This window comes from Pelmatolapia mariae, linkage group LG18 (genome assembly GCF_036321145.2).
Source record: "Pelmatolapia mariae isolate MD_Pm_ZW linkage group LG18, Pm_UMD_F_2, whole genome shotgun sequence".
NCBI classification, from domain to species: Eukaryota; Metazoa; Chordata; class Actinopteri; order Cichliformes; family Cichlidae; genus Pelmatolapia; species Pelmatolapia mariae.
In genome coordinates, this window is record NC_086243.1 from 21775860 (window position 1) to 21798561 (window position 22702).

The 22702-nt window shown below is 41.5% G+C and overlaps 1 protein-coding gene across 1 annotated transcript; it reads right to left on the reverse strand.

Annotated features, from left to right (window-relative positions):
• Positions 1–127: 127 nt before the first annotated feature.
• Positions 128–20917, reverse strand: emilin2a (elastin microfibril interfacer 2a). The gene is made up of 9 exons (XM_063461998.1): positions 20680–20917; positions 20008–20133; positions 17222–17412; positions 15160–17109; positions 4069–4407; positions 2458–2511; positions 2041–2100; positions 1722–1862; positions 128–1180 (listed from the first exon to the last, which is right to left on the reverse strand). The coding sequence occupies exons 1-9, from the start codon at positions 20838–20840 to the stop codon at positions 858–860; spliced, it is 3345 nt and encodes a 1114-aa protein (XP_063318068.1). The 5' UTR covers positions 20841–20917; the 3' UTR covers positions 128–857.
• Positions 20918–22702: the final 1785 nt, after the last annotated feature.

Consider the following 22702-nt stretch of genomic DNA (forward strand, 5'->3'; position numbering starts at 1 on the left):
ACTTTGAAGTAACAGTATGTTAATGAGGGTACTGCAGGTTAAGTCCCTCAGGTCATTTTAGAGGTTTTGATTGGTTTTATTAAATAATATAAAGACAAGAAGAATCATACAAAATGGTAATCCAGGGTGTTTATTTATTCAAATTTTAATTAAAATATCAGTTTTTCCTTTTTAAGGGTTAACAAAGGCTGAACTGAAAGCTAAATACTTCTTACAGTTTGATGCTGGAAAATTTTAGTCAGTCTCAGGAGTGAGAAAGGGGGAATTTATTTATCATCCCCACCCACTTTACATAATCACCAAAAAAAAGGAGGGGGCTCACTAACCCTGTATTTTTCAGTAGAAGCCAGCCAAGTTTGTACTATTAATAAAATCTTGTGTTGCTAAGTCTTTCCTTTCCTCATTAATCTCTCTGTGCAGATTTCCTAATCACCCAGAGCACTTTTAAGATGACGTGAATTCATATTTAAAGCTAACCTACAAATATGCTCCAATAATTGTTGACCATACTGTATGCCAAGTCTCTGAATGCTGCTGCTAAAACAAAATTTACAAAAGTGTTAATTTATACTTTTACACAAGACATTTACAATAGGTGGTACAAACATTCATCTTGATAAATATATTAGATACAAATCCTGCTTCTTGTTATCAGGTGTCTTTGGAAAATTGCTTACAAATTCCATATAACAGCTTTTTTAACTGAATTTATAACTAAAGATCTTCACACAGGTAAAACAGCCGCATCACAGCAAATCATTTTTTTGTTTTAAAAATGTGGTTTCTTCAACATTTCCTCCAGTCCACATGTCTGGGAACAAAGTAGTCCTCGCTGTTACTTTCCACCTGAGCTCCAGCTATCTTTTGGCTTGTGGCTGGTACAGAAAGGTGCCGCTGTAGGTGGACAGGATCTCCCTGGCTTCGGTTGTGGCCAGCTGACCTCTGGTTCTTACCACAGCCACTTGGTCTCCTTTCCTCAGCGGCAGGATTACATTAAAGGATGCTGTACCCCCACAGCCACAATTACCACCAGCCAGGCCAGCCTCGGGCCTTCCTGAGCTCTGTAGCCTCTGTACGCTGCGGTTAGACACAGACAGCACGGCCTCTACACGATCGCCCTGCTTTGCGGTCAGCACACCTGAAATCAGGTATCGGCCATCCAGCGGTACAGTAAAGATCCCTGAGGGTGAGGACAGGAATGATTCAGTCTGGGTTCAATCAATAATGTTACTGATTAGTACTCTCTTGGTTTCTAAGTCTCTTCCCTATTCATGGACCTGCAATGAATTGATCCTAATGAGTTTTGGCTCTGTAGCCAAAGCCTGAATTATCCAATTCCTCTGTGTCACAGGACTTCATTGTTACCCAATTAAGAATTAAAAACACATCAATTAGCCACACTGCTGTGCTGGGTGAGTCATTCCTCAATTATAACAAACACAGGTCCTGCAGTTTATTTTGAATCATCTTATATTCACAGTCCTGCTTCAAATACTCATGAGAGAACACATTTCGTATTAATCCACAACTGAAAATAATCCCTAACTAATGTTTTATTTATTTGTTTGTACAAAGCACAACGCAGTGCCCAGCCTCATAATAACAGCACATTTTTATGCAAAAAGACAACATATCTGCGTATTATCAACGTATCACAATGATACCAGCAAATGTTACAATCCTTTTAATATTGAATCTGTTTTTTTTATGTGTGGATCTACCTGTGCTGGGATTGTAATGTCCTCCGTCGTTTACTAGGACTCTGTTAAAGCGAATGATTCCAAAATCTCCAGAGAAAGGTTGCTGAGTGAGGCCGGCAGAGAAGGAGAAGGTGTCTGCCAAAGCGCTATTGTCAACTGAAACTGGATGCAAACAGACATGAATGTCGTCAATCAGTGTTTCAACTGATGGAATAAATGAATACATGATTGCTGCATTTAAATTGATCAGAATCAATATGTATGTAATATGTATCTATCACAAATTCAATTCTTTTTGTAATGCCTTTAATCCTTGCTGAAACATGGACAGGAGATTTACCTGGTGAATCAGCTGGAGTTCGATAAACCGGGTTCCAGGGCACCTTTACTGCTGTAAGAGCTACAAGGCATACACAGTACATGTTAACTCATTATGTATTATTACATAATACATAATACATCATGTATTATTATTATTATTATTATTATTATATCTTTATACTTATAAATCTGTCATTGGTGTGCGTGTACATATATATAAAGAAAATACAAAACTTTTTGGTGAATGCTTGCAGACGCACTAAAATCCTTGCACAATCTGCCCACACACCCTTAAAGAAACACATCCAGTTCCCACTCCCTCGCACTCCCCGACTAGAAATTATTCATAGTTTTTCCAATGTTCTTTTTACATTGATACAGTAGAAGAAGCCTGCAGATGCATGTGATGTAACTTGATAATGAACTGGTAAAATACCTTGGCGTCTGGCTGATTGAGGCATGAAAGAAACAGGCTTCAGAGGAGGATAGCCTGCAAGAGAAACAGATGACAAAAATATTATGTTTTATTGTCACCTGAAGAGACGGGGTCAATCAGTAGTCTTGCCAAATACAGTTCTTTGGTTTTCCATCTGGATGTTATGGCACACTGTGTGAGAGATTCCAAGAGAAGGTATAAATCAAAACAAAACTTCAAGAACTCTAGACTTCGTAATTGTGGATTTTTGGAAGCAGTTTGTTTTTCCCAGCTGTTTCAAGACAATGCCATCTACAATCAGATTTAAGGATCCGTAGTTTCCACTAAGACTGAAATTTAAATGTATTTATTATTAACTGAAAACAGACTGAATTAAAAACCAACCTATGACAAGCATTCAGATGGCAGTAAAGAAAAAAATATGCAACAATAAAGAACTGAAACACTGAAACAAATCTCACATCCCATCCAAAAGCCCAAAGATGTGGGTGAATTTTAAGTTTTTTGTTTTAGAAGTAAGGGGGGTAAGACTAATTGGCATTTCCCTGGCTAATTCTCCCACACTACCAGTAAACAGTAACAATATGACTAACGTAGGCTGTTCTCTATTCCTTTACTGCCAAAAAGCATTGAGGCTAGAACAAAGCCTTTGTTTTGTTTGATATTTTATTTAATCTTTCTACGTACAGCTTAAATAATTAAACCCCAAACTGCCCAAATCTATGTTCGGCTTCCTCTTCCTTCCGATTTGGTTTGGCACCCAATGAAAACCTTCACATAGATGACAAACAACTGATGTCCACGCATTATTAATTCTTCATGGCACAGATTCAGCAAGGTGCTGGAAACATTCCTGAGAGATTTTGATTCATATATACATGACAGCATCACACAGTTGCTGCAGATATGCTGGCTCCCATTCCACTACATCCCAAAGGTGGTTTATTGGATTGAGATCTGAGTACAGTGACGTCACTGTCAGGTTCAGGAAACCTGTTTGAGATGATTTGAGCCAACAATATTCAGATAGGTTGTGGTGTTTAAATAATGCTCATTCAGTAGTAAGTGGTCCAAAGTGTGTCAATACACCACCAGCAACCTCAACTATTGATACAAAGCAGGATAGATCCATCTAAGTTTCCAACTTAGACTTGAGTTTACTTTGTGTTTTACACTTGGTTTTGCTTTTTTCTACTTGCTGTTGCTGCATTTTTTTAACTTCCTAACCCTGGTCCAGCATTAAAACGAGCTTGGCCAGGGTTAGGAAAATATGGTGTTTTTGATTAAAAAAGGTCCCTTGACTGCAGTAATCCTTCATGTTTCGAATGGTGATGTGGGAGTGATGCACCTTTGTTGGGTCTATTGCCTTGCATGTAGCAGAAGCAACAAAAACAGGATGATTTTTTGCCCTTAGAATTTTAGAGTTGGATTTGTATTTCATATATTACTGAATTAGTTTTGTGCTGTAAATTCAAGAGGCCTTGAGTTAGACTTAATTAGATTGCAGATTTTCACGCACATCATAAAATAAGGCCTGCACCTTCATAGTGGATTTTCAGCTGTATGCTTAAGACGATACCAGAGGTCATCATAGACCTTAAGACTACTCGCCTGGTGCTCCTGCAAACCCTTTAACACGGTCTCTGGAAGAGTCCTCAGATCCTCTTCGCACAGTCACCCTGCGGCTGTATCCTGGAGGTCCTGCCTCTCCCATCTCCACCACAGAAATCTCGGGGACAGTCGGCACACCTGGTTGCCGAGGACTGAAAGGCTGTCTTGGCGGGCTGATGTTTATTCTGTGTGTGTTTGGCTGCACTGGTTGGCCTGGGCTGTATGGTGTTCTGGGGTTGGTCTGCACAGGGTCGATGATGATAGGGATGTGGATTTGTTGGATTCTGTTTCTGTCTGGCAAAGACGCAGGCATCTCTGGTCCTGGTCTTAAGGTCATTCCTTGGAAAGTGAAACAAAAAGAGAGACAGAGATCATGATTAATGGTCAGATCAGCTGTAGTGCTCCTTCAATCTTCTATTTAGACTGGCATTGTCATCCATGCTGGCAGCTTCATGGGTGAATTTATCCACTGTAAGGATTTGAGCTAAATATCAATTTAGCAACATGCCCCCATGTTGACCATCACAGTCCAAACATTTCAGACATATAGACATATAAATCAACAACAACAACAACAACAATCTTTATTTATAGAGCACATTTAAAAACCAACGGTATGCCAAAGTGCTTAACATAAAACAAGGAAAAATCAGGGTCATAAAAATGTAAAAATGTAAAATGGTAAAATTATGTTCACAGGGAAAGCCACAAGTACACAATGGGGATATGACATACACAGCACGAATAAAAGCATAGTAGGAGAATTAATCGAATAAATCTATGCAACAAGGCCGGCATTAACCGGTGGAAAAAGCAAGATTAAACAAATAGGTTTTAAGTCGCGATTTAAAAGATTGAATAGAATCAGACGCCCGGATGCCAAACGGAAGGTTGTTCCACAGCTCTGGTGCAGCCAGGGCAAACGCTCGGTCACCTCTAGACTTCAGCCGAGATCTAGGCTGCACCAACAGCAACTGTGAAGATGTTCTCAGAGCCCTAGCTGGAACATATGAGTTAAGGAGTTCCTTAAGATAGCTCGGTGCTGTGTTATTAGTGATTTTAAAGGTAATCAGCAGAATTTTAAATTGGATACGGTATTTCACAGGCAGCCAGTGCAAATCAGCTAGGACGGGAGTGATGTGGGCAAACTTCCTAGTTTTGGTTAGAATGCGTGCTGCAGCATTTTGGACAGTCTGCAATCTATGAAGGAGAGCAGAGTGGAGACCAAAATAGAGTGAATTGCAGTAATCCAGCCTTGAACTCACAAAGGCATGGATGAGCTTTTCCAGGTCTTTATGCGGGATATACTGCCTGGCCTTAGAAATAAGGCGGAGTTGGTAAAAACTGGATCTAACAACAGCAGACACTTGTTTATCAAGTTTAAACGAGCTGTCAAGTAACACACCCAGATTCCTCGCAGTATCAGGAAAGGAACTAGTGAGAAAACCAAGAGCATCACGAAGTTGGGCACGAAGAACATTACTGCCAAAGACCACAATTTCCGTTTTCTTATCATTAAGGATAAGAGTATTTGCCAGGAGCCATTGCTTGACCTCGCACATGCACTCTCGAAAACAATTCAAGGACAGAGCTAGGTCATCATTTAACTCAAAGTAGATCTGAATGTCATCGGCATAATAATGAAAAGCGATGTGATATTTCTCAAAGATAGCGCTTAAAGGAAGCATGTACAATGAGAACAGAGTAGGGCCTAGCACAGATCCCTGTGGGACACCACAGCAGGCAGGTACAGTGGAGGAAGAGCAAGTGCCCAGGTTAACCGAGGAGAGCCGATTGGAGAGGTATGATTTAAACCAATCCAGGGCAACACCCTTGATGCCTACAGTATGCTCAAGTCTCGCCAATAGGATGTTATGATCAACCATGTCGAATGCCGAGGATAAATCCAATAGCACTAGGACCGCGGAGCGTCCATTATCAGCGATTAGTAGAAGGTCATTAAGGACTCGGAGCAGCGCTGTCTCAGTGCTATGATGTGGTTTGAAGGCCGATTGGAATTTATCATTAATGTTATTCTCATCCAGGTACGCCTGGAGTTGAAGCAAAACTATCTTCTCAAGAATTTTGGCCAGGAACGGAAGCTTGGAGATCGGCCTATAGTTCGCATAATCATTATAATCAAGGTTCCTTTTTTTAAGGACAGGTTGAATTATAGCATGTTTAAAGGCTGATGGTACGCAGCCGGAGAGCAAGGAAGAGTTCAGTAGCGACAAAATACTAGGTCCAATTGCACTGAAGCAGTCCTTAACTATACGCGATGGGAGAACGTCATATACGGGATTAGTATTATTCAGTTGTTCAACTAGACGCTCAAGAGTAGGGAGAGAAATGGGTTCAAACTGATGGAAAGTAGACAAACAGTCAGGTGTAAACGCAGGGCCTGTCATTAAAGGAAGAGCAGATTTAAGAGATGAAACTTTATCTAAAAAATGATTTAAAAATTGTTCACAAAGAACCGGGGAGCACGGCAGCGGCATAGTAGGGCAGGGGTTGACCACAGAATTAAAAATTTTAAATAAAATTCGAGGGTTGTGACCATTGACTGAGATAATTTTTGAAAGGAAAGCTGCTTTAGCCACTTTGGCAGCAGTTTGAAACTTCAAGCGGCTGACACGTAGGATATCATAAGATGCCTGGAGTTTATCTTTCCTCCACCTCCTCTCATCACGCCGACACACACGTCGTAGGGCACGAACAGAGTCACTTAACCAACATTGTGAGTAAGTTCTGGGGCGCTTCATTTTAATAGGTGCAACAATGTCGAGGATAGAGGAACATGTAGTTAACAGGGTGTTGGCAAAATTCTCAACCATATGAGGGGTAAAACAATCTAACGTAGTAAATGCAGAATTCAGAAAAGAAGCAGAAAAATTCACCACAGTATCAGCATTAACTGTACGCATAGGGCAAAGAAAGGCTTCAAGGTGCAATTCGGTATTACCTAGGTCAACATCAAAGATAACCGGGAAGTGGTCGAACAGACCAGTATTTCTAATGTCCTTAATGCATATATCCACGCCATATGTAAAGACCAAATCAAGGGTATGGCCTTTAACATGGGTTGGTTCATTCACCCACTGAGTAAGATTAAAAGAGTCAGTCAATGCAAGAAAATCTTTGACCAATGGGTCATTCATACAGCAAACATGTATATTAAAATCACCAGTGATAATAACACAACCATATTTGAAAAGAATGGATCCTAAAAAATCAGCAAATTCAGAAATAAACATCTTGTGGTATTTAGGCGGACGATAGACCACAACACACAGAGTAGTCCGAGAGCCAGTTAGCTCCAATAACTGAGCTTCAAAGCTAGGGTAGACGGAGGAGGATAGCAGCCGAACTTCATGTTTGTTTTTAAAAACCGAGGCTAAGCCGCCACCTCTGCCAGTGAGCCTCGGTGAGCTAAAAAAAGCACAGTCAGGAGGGAGAAGCTCAGAGAAGGGGATGAACTCACCCGGAGAAGTCCACGTCTCCGTCAGAAATAGAATGTCCAGTCCCATGGTGAGGAAAAAGTCATTTAAAAGAAAAGCCTTATTCGACAGAGACCTGACGTTAAATAAAGCTATCCGTGTCCGAGGAGCTAGGTCATCAGCGGTGGCACATCGCAGAACGCTGAGGTTGTTATGTTGGACGCCACGACCGAGCGACGTTATCCAGGACCGAACAGGGAGGCAAGCCACTGGGAGGGCAGGGTAGGTTTGAGGACCAGCAGGGCAGATCCAGCGATGACTCAACAGTCTAGCCACAGGGCGACTTCTGGTATAGTGGATGAAGCGTGAGAATTCACGGCTCGCGGAAGGATAGCCCATAGCCATGGCTTTAAGGTAAGCCTTGAAGCGAACGCGAACGCCACTCCTTTTACCCCGTTTCCTGAAGCGTTTCCTGCGCAGAGTGGGGAAAGGTAAGTAGGTCGCACTGGAGGGGGAATCGGGCATTAAGGGGATTGCATCGCCCAGGGTCCCACAGAGGTCCGGTCGTTGGGAATAGGAAAATCGAAGGTTCAGAAGCGTGTGTCTGTCATAAGTAATTAGCGTGCAGTCACCTAGTGAACTCTCCTTTTCTCACTCATTAACAGTCCAGTCCTGGTACCTGACATTTTCAGAGGAACTTTTGTTTGTTTTTGTTTGCTGAACCACTTAATACTGACCTATGAATCATACAAGGATGAAAAATGAATCTCATTCAAGGGAAGAACCAGTGTTTATAACCAGCAAATAACTGATATTCAGTTTATCTTTAGGCACCTTGTTACTGCAGTCAGCTGCATTTCTTTAGTCGAATCTATGAAAAATTGAAACAGGAAAATAAATAGAGCAAATACCTGACAAAGAATCTCAGAGATGACCCTTCAGTTGATCCATCCATCTTAAGCAAGGGGCTGAGGTTTGTCAAACTACACAAGAACTGGACTGAAAATCAGTAGTGACATTTGGAGTGATGAATCCAAATTTCAAATTTGGGTTCTAAGTTTGAGAGCCATCAGTAAAACATGATGGAGACGCTGTCATGATTTGGAACTGAATTTTAGTCAGTGGTGTTGGGATCCTGTCAAATTGTTCAAATTATGAATGCAGAAAAATACCAACAGATTTTGATTCAACATGCAGTGCCTCCTTGAGAACATCTGATTGGCAATGGCTTCAGTGATCCCAAGCACATTGCCAATGCAATAAAAGCATACCTGGGTAGAAAAACAAACAAGGAACCTCACAAACTGGCTTCCCTAGAGCTCAAATCTTAAAATTATTGAAGCAGTGTAGAATAATCTTGACAGAAAACACAATAAAAGGCAGCCAACATTCAAAGAAAGGCTTTGGATGTCCTTCAAGAAGCCTGGAGAACTATTCCTGAAGGCTACTTAAAGAAATTACCAGAAGGTTTGCCTAAGAAAGTTCCTGCTCTGCTGACTTTCAGGCTTATTAGAAATGTACAGACTGTCTTTTTGCCTTATGTACTATATCTCCATGTTTGCACCTATTTCAATAAATCTCTGCAGCTATCTTTTCCTAGCAATGTGTAAAGATAATACTTTTGTACAGTACTGTACCATAGCTGTAAAAAAATCATTTATAACAGTTGTAAGTTCTCTTGCAGCCAAATATAATAAATCAAAAGTCAACTGTTAATTCAACTGCACATTCAGCCAGTGATCAATCCTACCTGAAAGCAACTATATTACATTAGAGCCTGGCTGTTACTCTGGATTATAAAAGTAATCTGGCATTCTGGTTTTATCAAATAAAACATCATCTACCCGTCAACAAAATTCGTCCTTCTAACTCCAAGCTACTCAGAAACCACATGTACTGTATAATCAAAAACAAATTAAACCCAGCAATCATGTTGTACTGAGATAATCAGAAATCTCTCATTCATTTCCTCCCCATGCCTCCTCCAGGGTGCCGGTTGCCTGAGTGCATATTTCCCATGAGCTCTCAGCCTGTGTCTCACTGAGGGGGAAACCGCAAATTCGAAAAGCACAGAGAAAAGCGCACACATTCATATGCATGCTGGTACAACCAAAAGCGTCACCAAAACCAGATGTTATTGCTTACAGGCAGACTGAGACACCGAAGGGTAATGCTTTAGTCACTTGCGCCTCTGCAGAACTGGGTGAAATCTCGTGAGTGTTCACAAGTGATTGAAATCGTCATGGGATATTGCGGCAGACAGTCTGATCATGCAATGGTGCCAAGGGTCACGATGCAAGGAGTGGCTGTTACACACTTACAATAATGCATCACTCAGAGTCTAATCTTTCTTGCTATGCACATGGACACAATTTCATCCTCCACCCCATTTTCCTACTGTAATATTTATGATGGGAGGCTCAAATTGTGCGCTGCATGGCAGACCTCTGGGATTCCTCTTGTGTATGAGAGTCTCCTCTGAAGACTTCCAGATGGGCTCCTGGGTCAGAGTTGGAAACACCTCACCTCACATACTCAGATATCTCACCGGGGGAAATTGTGGCACCACCTCAAAATTCTGGTGATGACTAAATTTATACAGTGCGTATGTGTGAGTGTGCGCCTTGGTGTCAAATACAATTTTCCATTCTTTCCCATCAGACAACCTGAGACTTCAAAAGGCCTTTTATGTCTTTTTTGTGTGTGTGTATTTCCTCATCATAGCAGACAGTTAATCCTCCTGCCTGTCTCTTCAATATAAAGCCTAAATGATCAATTGCAAAGCATTGATCCATGAAATCAAAGCCCTTAATTTATCCCTGCTTTAAAACAACAGTGGGTTTTTTTTTCCTTTTTCCTTTTCTGTTGCCTTTGTCCATTGCTAGACACTCACAGGACAGGGTGGAGAGAGAGGTGGAAAGTCCTCTGGCTTTCTTGGAAGGACAAATTGAAAGTAAAAGCTGGAAAGAAGCAGAGCAACAAGGGAGTAAAGTGAGCAACTCAGAGAAAACAGAGAGAGAGAGAAATAACAGGGATGTGATTTGAGCTGGGCTGGGATTATCTCCAAAAAAAGGAATAGGAAAAAAACATATTGCACATTAAATGGTAAAATTCAGCATGACAATTCTGGCTAGTCACTAAATAAATTTGAAACAGAAGTATTTTTTTCATATTTTAAAATTTCCTAATAACATATGCAGTCATGGTTAAAAAAAAGTACACTCATTCATTTCAAAGGTTTTCCATATTAGGACATCATTTCAATAACCCGGTCTTTTAAATGAGGTAAATAAAACCTCAGATGAAAGGATCATTATGAATGCGTAGAGAGCTATGTACACTCTTTCTGCTTCCATAGGAATTAAGAGGATAAGTAGCACAAATGTGTTGGTAATCAAATGCACTTGATTAACTGATCATCCGAAAGTGTAAGCGCTTCTATAAAAGCAGAGGTTTTGGCAGTTTGTTGGTCTGGAGTATTCGTGGGTGTATTAACACAATGCCAAGAGGGGAAAGACATCAGCAGTGATCTCAGAAAAGTGACTGTTGCTGCCCGATGATTTGGGAAGATCTATGAGGCTATTTCCAAATAATTTGAAGTCCATTATTCTTCAGTCTGAAGTGGAAAACATTCAAGACAGTTGCCAATCTTCCTAGGAGTGTATGTCCAGTAAATTTCTCCCAAAGTCAGACCATGCAGTGACTGCAAAAAACCCAAGAGCCACATCTCAAACTCTATCGACATCAGTTAGCATGTTAAATGTTAAAAGTTCATGACAGTACAATTAGAAAAGACTGAACTACTATGGTTTGTTTGCAAAGATTTCCCAGAGAAAGCCTCTTCTCTCTAAAAAGAACATGGCAGCGGAGCCTTGGTTTGCAAAGTTGCATCTGAACAAACTGCACGAATTTAGACAGCAAAACTTTTTTTAGTTATTTTGTTTGAGACACAGGGTCACACAGGTTGAGACACAGGTTTGAGTCTGCCATGATCTCCTTTGTATACCAATGTTTTCTAGGGTTACATGTGAGACCATCTGTCAGACAGATAAAAGCTTAGCTGAAACTGGGTCATGCAACAGGACGGTGAATTGCTGAAAAAGACAAGGATCAAGGTTTTGCAATTGCCCAGTCAAAGTTCAGATTGTAATGATGTGGCTTGCCTTAAGAGTTCTGTGCATGAATGAAAACCTCAGTGAAAAGAAGAATGCACCAGAATTCCTCCACAACAATGTGAGAGTCTGATAAAGTCATATAGAAATCGTTCATTTGAGGTATTGCTGCTAAAGGTGACTTAACAAGTTACTGAATCAGGGGACACACTTAGTTTTTCATATACTGCTTCTGCATTCTGGCTAACCACACCGTGTCATTAGTCAGAATGCAGAATGTATTTACCTTATTTTAAGACCTGATAAGTACTTGAGTTTTTTTTTTAAATATCTTGATATGTAAAACTTTATACTTAACAAAGGCTGTACTTTCCCTTTTCCTTTTTTTTTTAACCATGACTGTATGAAACTAGTTTGCCAATTCTTGAGAGATTGAAATGTCTTGCGTAATTTCAGATTTCGTTGGTAGATCACAGACTTTTGAATGTTTCCACAGAGTAATTTCTTCTTAACCACAACTCCCTCTCAGAGGGAAAGCAACTAGATACAAAAACACAAGCAGTAGTGGCAGACCTCTGCAGCAGAAGCAGCTGCTGAGGGCTAAGCAGTGCCAACACTCTAAAACTAAAGTCACACAATTCCAATTCAACAGTCACGCTGTGTAAGGGCAAAGCTATTCCAGTCAATCTTTCAGTTATGTTATTACAACACATCATCTGTTTGCAGCCTCCTCTGGGTCCTCATATGACTATGTGGAGAATATGAGCTCAAACACAGAGAGGAAACATTTCAGTAGGCTCTCAGCCACCACCACACCCACAGAGCAGGGATTTTTTGTGGATATTTTATCTCTATTTAGACAATTTCTCTCCTTTCCAAACTTGAAGTAACCATTAAATCTTGAGCCACAAAGTCCAACTCCCTCTCTTGTGGGATTTAGGACTAAAAGAAAATGAGATTACTCTTTGAAGGGAAAAATTCTGACACTTTTAGAAATACAGTAAGCTTATTTACTCTGCTCATGCTGAGATTTAGGTGAGTTGCCGCGAGCAGTTTGCTAATGTAGGCTGGAAGAAAAATTTGAAACAGGTTGCCTGGTGTCCTGCCGACCAGCTTCTCAGAAATGTTCTATTTAACAAGCTGTATCTTTGTTAAATCAGTAGAAAAATGGCAACTCAGTGACACTTTAGCATGTTATGGGGGGAAACCAGTTACCAGTTACCAGGCAACAAGTTGACACTCCAGGAAGTTGCAGTTAATTTGTCTTGGAACCAAGCTAGCTGTTTTCTCCCTCTTTGAGCTAGGTTAGCAGGTTGCTACAGTATAGACTAAAATAATGGTGCACACAAGAGATAAATGTCTCTTTGCTAAAACGCACATATGAAAAATGCCACAAATAGCAGACAAACTTGAGTGATTAAAGAAAATGCTGGGTAGCTTAAAATTCCCTGCTCCTCTCTCACCTCAGGAGGCCAATCACAGTAAGAAGTGATTGTGAATGCCAGCTTGTTTGTCTCAGAAAGTTGCAAAGAATAGCTGACACAGCCACCCTCTATCTGAAGTTGGAAAGGTGGGAAGTGGGGGTTCTGATCATAAATCAAGCTTAATGTTCCTTGTAAGATAATGAAATCAAACATCCTTGTTTGGAAATAACAGGCCATATTTGGCAAATGCTGAAATGGGTACAAAATGCCTTCATGCCTTCCATCGGCCCTCCTTTCTCCGCAGCTCCCTATCGCTCTATTGTTTTGGACGATAATGTGGGAGGGACCGGTAATGGGGCCCCAGTCATGACATCACAGCTGAGGGTAGATGAAGCATCTGGTCCTGGGTGTGGAGCCCTTCTTCTCCCCTCTCCATCAAGACTGACTCCAGCGGTGAGTCAGGGCCCTTAATGAGGACCAGACTCCACACATCGGGCTTAGGTCACCCTGCGGGAATCTCTCGAGGCTGGTATGTGTACATGTGTAAAGAGAAAGAAAGGAGGGAGGGGTAGAGGTATGTGTATTGAGGGACTGGGAACTGAGGTTGAGGTCCGCACTTCTGTGGTATTGCAAAAAAAAGGGGAATTATGGTGAAAGAAAGAAGACCTCACAACTCATGAAAGGACTGGGGGAGAAGGAGCAGTCTGTTGAGTGTTTAAGTGATATTTACGTCAGGGAGCAAAAAGGCACGTAACACTGTGAGTAAATCATCATAGGCACTGGAATGGCTGTAAAAATTTTCAGATTTCATTTGCATGTTTCATTGCCTGTACAAAAAAGGGGGATTCCTGGGACAACACAAATCTAAGCCACAGGAAGTCTCTAATGTGGGCCTCTGCTTCTCGGTGCAGGGACATATTGAATGACATGCTGGAGGCAAGCACGGGAGGCTCAGTGAACTTGTGCCCTCCCATTTTGAGAAATACCCTGTGGCTGTTCAAGCCTTCACGTAAACCAAGCCAGCATTATGTGGAGATTATCCACAGGAAAAGTTTGTGTTTACACAGATGTTAATCATACTTGATAAACTCAGATAGTGAAAACTAGGGAGGACACTGACAAAAAAGATTATGTGCATGTAGCCACTACTTTTTTACTTGGGTTCTTCTGGCTAATTTCAGTGCTTGACTGCACTAAAGTGGGAATCCCCTGAACTAATGGACCCTTAAGTGGCTAAACTGTGCCATAATCTGACTCCAATTACTGTCATGATTCCCTATCGTGATAACTCTGCCCGCTAATGAAGCAAAGCCTGCTAGCTAGTTGAGACAGTCGACTTGTAAATGCTACAAAAGGCACATGGCGTACTCTTCTCGTTGCTTCATACTGTACTTCCAGCACACCCTTTTCATTACTGTGCCTCATTAATCTGATAGTATCACTCCTTTGCTGCCATACAGATCACACGAAAGCCATTTGCTGCCACAGCTGCTGTTGTTTCATTTCACAAGCACCACCTACATGCCCGTATTCACCTTTAGGTTCTGAAAGTGTCACTGTGCTCCAATCAAAGTGCATGTCAGATGTTCACAGGGCATCTGTAAGGTCTCCTTCCCCGTCTCTTTCCAAGTCAGAATTGGGGGGGATGATTCAGGCAACTTTTGGAACTCATATTTCGACATTTAGTCCATGTTAGCAGCACTCTGCTGGTGTGCAGAGAATAAAGTAATCAGTGTCTGAACTTCATCTTTTTTTTGACTTTGCATTCTTTACACAGCTATTTCCATTATTTTTGGGAAAATGAGTGCAACACTGAATGTCTTCCAGGAAAGACTTCCAGAAGTATGCATCTGGATTCATGTTTAAGTGACTGACTCTGTCAGGCCATTTTTTTTTAAAGCCTTTGCGTGTTTACGCTTTAAAAAGCTGTGAACACTTTCATCTTTTGTTGTGTTTGGTTGATGCAATGTGCAGAGTGTTTGTTATTATGCTCTTTTAAGCTTCATTTTGGGTGTGACCATATTAATGTGTGGACAGGAATGTCACAACTGTCCATTAAAAGTTTTTTTGCTATTTTTTTTAAATAAAGACTGAACTGTTTTATTGCTATCAACTCACCTGGCTCTTTGGCAGCGCCGTCCTTCAAAACACTTTTGGCCATGGCGGATAGCTGTCCCTGAAACTTCTGCAAGGATTTTTGCAGAGCATTGATTTCTGCTCCTTGATTTCCGCATGTGACGTTCATTCTGTCGACGCAGTCCCGCAGGCCGGCAACATGTCTCTCCAGCCCATCTTTCAGGTCTTTGATGTTAGCAGAAACTCCGTCTAACCTTCCACACACCTTTTCGAGTCGGGTTACACGTCCATCCACAGCGGAGATGCCATCAGAAACACCCTGTGTGTTCTGTTTACATTCACTCAGTTCAGATGACACCTGTCTGCTAAGCGTATCGAGTCTGTCCTCCAGCTCCCCCACCTTACGTTGAGTGGATTCAGATGTACTCCAGCTGTCCTGTGCTGTACTGCCTTCGCCTCTCTGCTCAGCATAGCAGCATGTTGAGTTTATTTTCTGCATATCTTGGTTGTATTTGCCTAAGGAATCACTTAAACCAGTAACAGCGCCAGACAGACCAAGTACGTTGTTTTGAAGATTATTCAGTCCCTTCTTGAAGTCATCCATTGTCTGCACACTTCTCTCTGCTGCTCCTGAGTACCTCTGAACAAAATTCTCAAGTTGGCTGAGCTTGGCTGTGTTGGAACTCACATCTGTGTGAAGGACGTCCAGGTCATTTCTGTACCGATACAGGTCCTTCAAAATGTTTTCTAGACCATTAAGTTTAGGTGCAGAAGTTACCTGTCCTGCGGTATTTTGTGAGCTTGAACATCCTGCAGAGCACAACTCTCCAACAGTGTTAACCTTGTCATCCAAACCTTGGAGGAGGAGCTTGTTGTTGTTAACTTCTGACTGGATGGCATTAATAGAGTCACTAAACTCCCCTGGGAAATTGTTTTTGCTCATTTCCACCAGCATGTTTGTAAACTGGTCCTCCATGCCGTTCAGACGTCCATCCAGAAGCGTCCGAAGAGCTGCCACTTCCTCTGTGATTGTACGGGTTAGCTTTTCCTCGATGTAGAAGCAGTGAGTCTCTGCATTTAGTTCTGTAATATTTATACGTGCCTCCAGCTCCTCAATCAATACGGAAAAATCGCTGATGCTTTCCTGTGGAACAGACAGATTTTCCAGCTCATTGTCAATGCGGACATTCAGGATGCGGTGAGCCTCTGCAATGCGGTCAATCTCACGCCACAGGTCTTTATGGTCACCGTGTTCTTTTTCCTCTTTGGATGGATCCGTCTGCCTTTGGGTTCGCACAGGTCCATCTGCAGCAGCCAAGTCTAGACGCAGCGATCGGATCTCCTTTCGCAGATCAGCCTCCTTGGAATTGACCAACTTGGTAAACCTGTCCAAGACTTCATCATGGCTATCTTCACAGGTCTTCTGCAGCTTCTGGAGCTTGTCATTACATGAGCTCTGAGCTTTGGCCATTTGCTCCTCCAAATTCTGGTCAATCTCTTTCTTTAGGCTTTCAAATTTTCCATCAATGTAAGTCTGTATAACATCAAAATCTGGTATGGGTGAAGCTTGAGACTGAGAGGCATCCATGAGGACACGTATTTGGCCCTCATGACTTGTTGTGATTCCTCTTAGGTCTTCCAAAGCTTCATCCTTGCTTTGCAGAGCGTTATTGATATCATCCAAACGAGCGACTATTTTTTCTATGTCCTTCTGTCCTGGCATCCCACCTCTGGTGGCCTGATGACCATCCAAAACGGCCGGGTTCTCCTCCGTAGCTGCATCTGTGGGACTGTCTGGTGGGCGCATGTTGTTTAGAAGTGTCATCAGCATCTTCTTTGTGTCCTCCTGCAGGTTTGCAGTTAACCCCGTCAAAGCAGACTGGAGATCCAGGACTGTCTGAGACAGACGCTGAACTTCACCTTCCAGAAGATGCACTTTATCTGTCCCACCAGGCCTTGTCACATGCTGCGGGGTCTCTCTTCGCTCTGGCCCTGGAGTAATGAAATAACTTATGAATTATAACATAAATAAGTAAAAGTTACTTTGTTAGTGGCACATATTAATGTTTACTAAAATACTGTTAGTATAAAGTTGATTTCTCACTCTGTATGTGTCTGGTTGCATGTCCAGGATTTGGTGGGCGGTAAGGCTGCGTTCCCTGAACTGTTTGCCGGTCAGGGGTTGGTTTTGAGTCTTTACAGTTTGGACCTTGGTAATTAGGACAGCATCTCCACTCTAACTCTGTGACCGTCTTATAAGCAATCTTGTATGTGGGTCGAAATCGAGTTTTGTACCTGTAAACAAAAAGCAGAGAAATAAATGAGTTTTGTTGTTCAAACACATATGGATGTAGTCTCAAAGTCTTGAGCATATATAAATATAAATGGGAAACATTAGACTTTCTCAAAATCACATCCAGACCTTTTGGAAAGTGTTATCAGTGTTATTATGTTCCGTGCTAAACAGCTCCACTACTTTAAAAAAAAGAACCTGTTAATTGGTTGACTCTTGCAACCACCAAAACATCTGTTTTTTGGGGATTTTTTTAAACAGACATTTTAGAGCTTCTCCTTCAATCTTCACTATGTCAAAATTCCAGCTTTCCAGCCAAAGAAAGCATTTCCCAAAGAAACAATGGATGATATCACTTCCCTGAAGCCAGGGGTCATGTCATGCAAAACATCTGGAAAGTTACTATCTGAAACAATCATCTTTACACATTTCCCAACTGTCACTGGTAAAACTGTTCACTCTCAATAAGCAGGAACAAAAAAAGAAAGCAAGTGACAACAAAACTTTAAGGTTTGCTTGTGATCTACAAAGTATAATCAAATCTAATCCTAACATGAGGCAACACGAAGTCAGTGCTGTGTATCATAAGTTGAGGTGTCTCCTCTCATGACCAGCTCTTCTTGCCTGGAACTCTGGTGACCTAAGTATGATCAGCTTCCAGGAATCTTTTCCACAGAACAGGGGCTCTCATCCATGTGTTTGTGCAAGAGGATCACAAAGCAGAACCACAGATAGCATGTGTTTAAGGACTAACAATGATTCACAAAGAAAAACAAATTAAATTGCAACACAGCATCTTCCAGTACAAAATTAAAAGTATTCCAGCCACTGGTGCCGATATTCCCATTTACAATGATCAGTTAATGATTTGTTTAGTGCAGAAGTTTGGGGATTGGATGTGGTAATCAAATTCTTTTAACTTTAAATGGGTTAAAAGTTTTATTTTTATTGTGATATGTTCATATTGTCAAAAGTTCATGGGTATTTAGGTTATAAGTGTATAACCTATACACATATATAACCTATATATGCCACCCTAATGCGATTCCAGATTAATTGCTTGTCAGATAAACTCATAGCAAAGTCTATTTTGTCCATAATAGTTATGAAAGCTACAGCAACTCACTGAGTTATGTTTTAATCAGGGCTAAATTCTTTCTAATGCTAACAAATTAGCAACTGTGAACCATCTGTTAGAGTCTCATAACTCATTTGAACAAAGGACTAGATGGACAAACATGCAGATACATAAAGATGTCCTCTATAGGTGAAATGTTAAACACAAAGTCAAACCTTAACATGCAGAAAATTAAAAAAGGAATAGATCAAAAAGTAAATGTGAACTGGCTCAAATATATATTAATATTAGCACTTGGCTGTTACAAGCCTTTTTTATTTTACTTATTCTCATCATGTTAGTCTTTATTTTGGACAGCTGGCAGTTACAGTTAATCTCATTTATACACCTGTGCTTGGGAAAACCTCTGGGCCTAGTTTCAATACTTATACTGACAAACTAACCAGGGTGTGTGCAGGCCTGATGGCAGTGTCCAGCTACTGTAGCAGAGCTGGACAACTTTTTTTTTTTTCAGGCTGACACTGAGTTTGAATTTTTAAGACAAGAGAAGGGCCTATAATTGCAAATAGCATGGTTACACATTACAAGGAAAATATCCATCCATCCATCCATCCATGTATCCATTTTCTTTCAGTTATCGAATTCAGGGGACTGGGTGAGACCGAGAGGCTGGGTACACCCTGGACAGGTTGCCAATTTGCCGCAGGGCTAACACAGAAAGACAGATCACCATTCGCACTCACATTCACTCTTATGGACTATTAAGAATCACCAATTAATCTGACCCCATGAGGAAAAAATGACTAACATTAAAGAAAAGCCATCAAAATCCTACATCAACATTTAAATTTCTCTGCATCTTTTCAGTTGTCTCATATTCATTAGCAGCAGTGATTCAACTTAAGATTCCTCAACATACTGTTGCTTTGTCTTCTGTTTATTTATTTATTTTTTAGGGTGGGGAATTCTTTTCTTTTCCTTTTTGGACATTGCAGGCTGGATTTAGATGCTCTGCAGTCCAGTTGTGGCCGTCAAGCCCTATTTTGCCCATGTGTGCACTATTGTGAACCTGAACAATGGCTTCTCTACATGCTTATGGAAAATGGCAACATAACATAAATTTCTACCTAGTATATGTCACCATAAGTTTTTTGTTGGAAGAAGCGCAGCTTTGTTGTCTCATATAATGCTTGTATCATGTTTTGAACTTTTTGGGGATTTTCTGGTAACACTTGCTTCAGCCTGGCTTGTCATTTAGTCCAACAGCAGACAGAAACGAGTAAACTATGGGTAATGTTCTCCTCTTTATTAGCTTTACCCACAGATTCCTCCCTTTGCCTATTTTCAGTGGGCTTTTTAACTTGCTGTAAAAGCTGTACTTTTTCTGCTTCTTCCCATGACGTTTTGCAGCCACTGTGAACATTTCTGCCTCCAGCTCTCTCCCAAATAAACATTTTGTATCTATTCTGCCACATGCATCTAAACATGCACCCTCAACCCCTTCTCCCCGGATGCTCACGCCACTTGTTGCTGGCAGTCGGGTTGGTAGGCTGGGCAGGGGGCCACCACGGGCTCCTGGAAGCTCTCCACACTCCCCTGCACGGCGCAGCTCACGTTCTTTTGCACCATATAGGCGCACCAGTTCCTGAGGAGGGAGATAAACAAGGACTTAAGTATGTATAGCAAGAAGTGGCAATTCATTTAGAGCAATATATACCAAAGAACGCAGCTGGACTATAAAAGTTTCATAACAAGCTCCATATGGTTTATGAGCTTTCCCTAAAGGCGTCGTTTCAGTGAGCTTTGTCAGACGTCCATCCCCAGTCTATTTTCATTTATCAGAAAACGTGGAAATGCAGTGGTCTGCTGTACATAAGAGACTGGAGGTAATCAGTGACGTTCCAGGGTTTATCTGCACCTTATCGCCAACATTTGGCAACACTGGCGAACTCGAGCCAAATTTAGTCACAGGCTGATAGAACAACGGGGAATGCTATCAAACTACATATGACCATAAGAGGCTAAATCCTCAGGTCATTCAGGTAACTGAGAAGCCTGGATTGATTTTTTTTGGCAGCAAAAGAGCGCAGCGTTACCTTTAAGCAGAAACACCCGTCATGAAGCGCTTATTAGTTTCTGAAAGAGAAAGTTTTAAAGAGCTCGTCTAAACTGTACAAAAGTCATTGCTTACCCAGTCCTGTGTCTGTGTACCGGTCCAGTGTTTGCAGACCCGTGGAACAAGCCGTAAGAGGAGGGGGTCCCGTAAGTGAGCTGAAAGTTTAAAATCAGTGTGAAAACTGCCCACCGCCGGTCCATCTCTCCACGCCTGTGCTTCATACTTAACAAACGCATTAAAATAAATATTTCTACCACAGAAAAAAACTACCCTGTTATTACCATCCGCAAATTTCCCGAACTCCAAAGTTACATTCCCCCTGTGGCTGATTTGACTCCGGCAACTGAACTTTGAGGGAAGTCCGCAATCACTGCAACTCCCTTGGAATGACGTTGAAGGCCCACACCCTCCTCCTCCACCCCCCAAAAACACCAGGGGGGAAAGACTTCCTCAAGTCTATTATTCAAAAAACAGTCTGTAGCCCCAGAGTTTAGTTTTAATTAAATTATTCTTTTAAGTTTTGGTGGTTAAGACTCGATGATTAATTAATGCGAGGTACGAGGGGGGATGCGGGCATCAAGTCAAGTCAGTCAACAGCCAATAAGTCACACCTCACTGATAATAGGGTAATGTCATTTGAATGCAACCACCAGAGTTGAAAGACGCGTGTGAAGTGGTGGAGTTGATGATATTCATGACTTGGGATAACAGTAGTAATTTACATTCCGTTGGATAATGGGAATAAGGGGAGGATATATATTCTGGTGTGCACTCTGTTCCTTTCTGCATCAGCTCGTTGGGCAAATTGTATTTTTAAAGCCCAACTGAGCAATTTGCTGATTTATTAACGTGAATAGAGACAAAATGTACAGCATTAAATAGGCCTCCACTAGAGCTTCAATTCACAGCACTCGAGGCAGAAATTCATTGTCGGTGCTTTTACACTGTGCGAAAAGTGCGAGAGTTTCCGTGCTCAACATGGTGCTGCTGTGAAAATGATTCTTTGTGTGAAATGGCCTGCAGTTACCCTGTTTCCCATGTTGCCGTGGTGCAGGGAATACTGTATAACTTCTTCTCCCTGATCAGACAGATGCTGTCATTTAAGGCAATACTGATTGATGGGGTGGGGAGAGTGGTGGTGGTGGCAGCGACCAGGGAAGACTGAGACTTAAATAAAGACAGGGTGAGAATACAAAGCAAGATGTGGTCGTCTGTGAGGATACAGAGGGATTCTTTAAAGCATCGTGGGAACGGGAAACGAATAACAACGCAAATGGATCTACACACACAGATCTAACCCTTCTCTGTCTGGTCTCTCAGACCACAGATAGCCATTTCCTAAAAATAAAGACTGCAGTGTTTCATCAGACAGCCTGCACCAGGTCGGCCAACTGAAAGATACCGGAGTGTGTTACATAAGTGAAAAAAGTCTCTTGAGGATTTGATTTTCAAATGGTTTAATAAACAACAAATGTCAGGTAAGCCTGACATTAACACCCACCCTCACGGGAAAGATCCCTTTAATGAGGTTACTGAGAGTTTCCTCCTTTTCCTGTGCTAACATATTTGCACTTCACAAATAAAAAAAAAAATAACTTACACTATAAAGTCAGCAAACTTCAACGTTAGGGCTTCTCAGATAGAGGGGAGGAAAAAAAAGATGCTGTGAAGAGGCACTGTTGTTTCTTTAGTGTCCAGAAGAGGGCAGCACAGCAGCGATAAAAACAGCAGGCACTCCTTGTAGTCATGGCAATTCTTATCCGAAAGTGTCGAGAGTGAGAAAAGGACATTTCATTACTGAGGCAGCATGAGTGTAAAATGTCCAGTTTCATCACCTTGCCGGGTTGCTTCATGTCAGTCATCCTTGTCATGGACTCTGAATTAACCATCAACTCTTTACCGTGAGCAGCTTTACCGCCATCATACACTTTCTCTTTATTTATAACTAATAACGACTGACATTTACAGCGTGCTGCCAACAGGTTTCAGTTTCACGAGTTCAGAACATCACCCCAATCTGTTTTCACTGCTTTAATTGTATGCGGATTAGAGCACGTGCTTATTGTCATTTTCCATGATGACATTATCAAGGCTTACA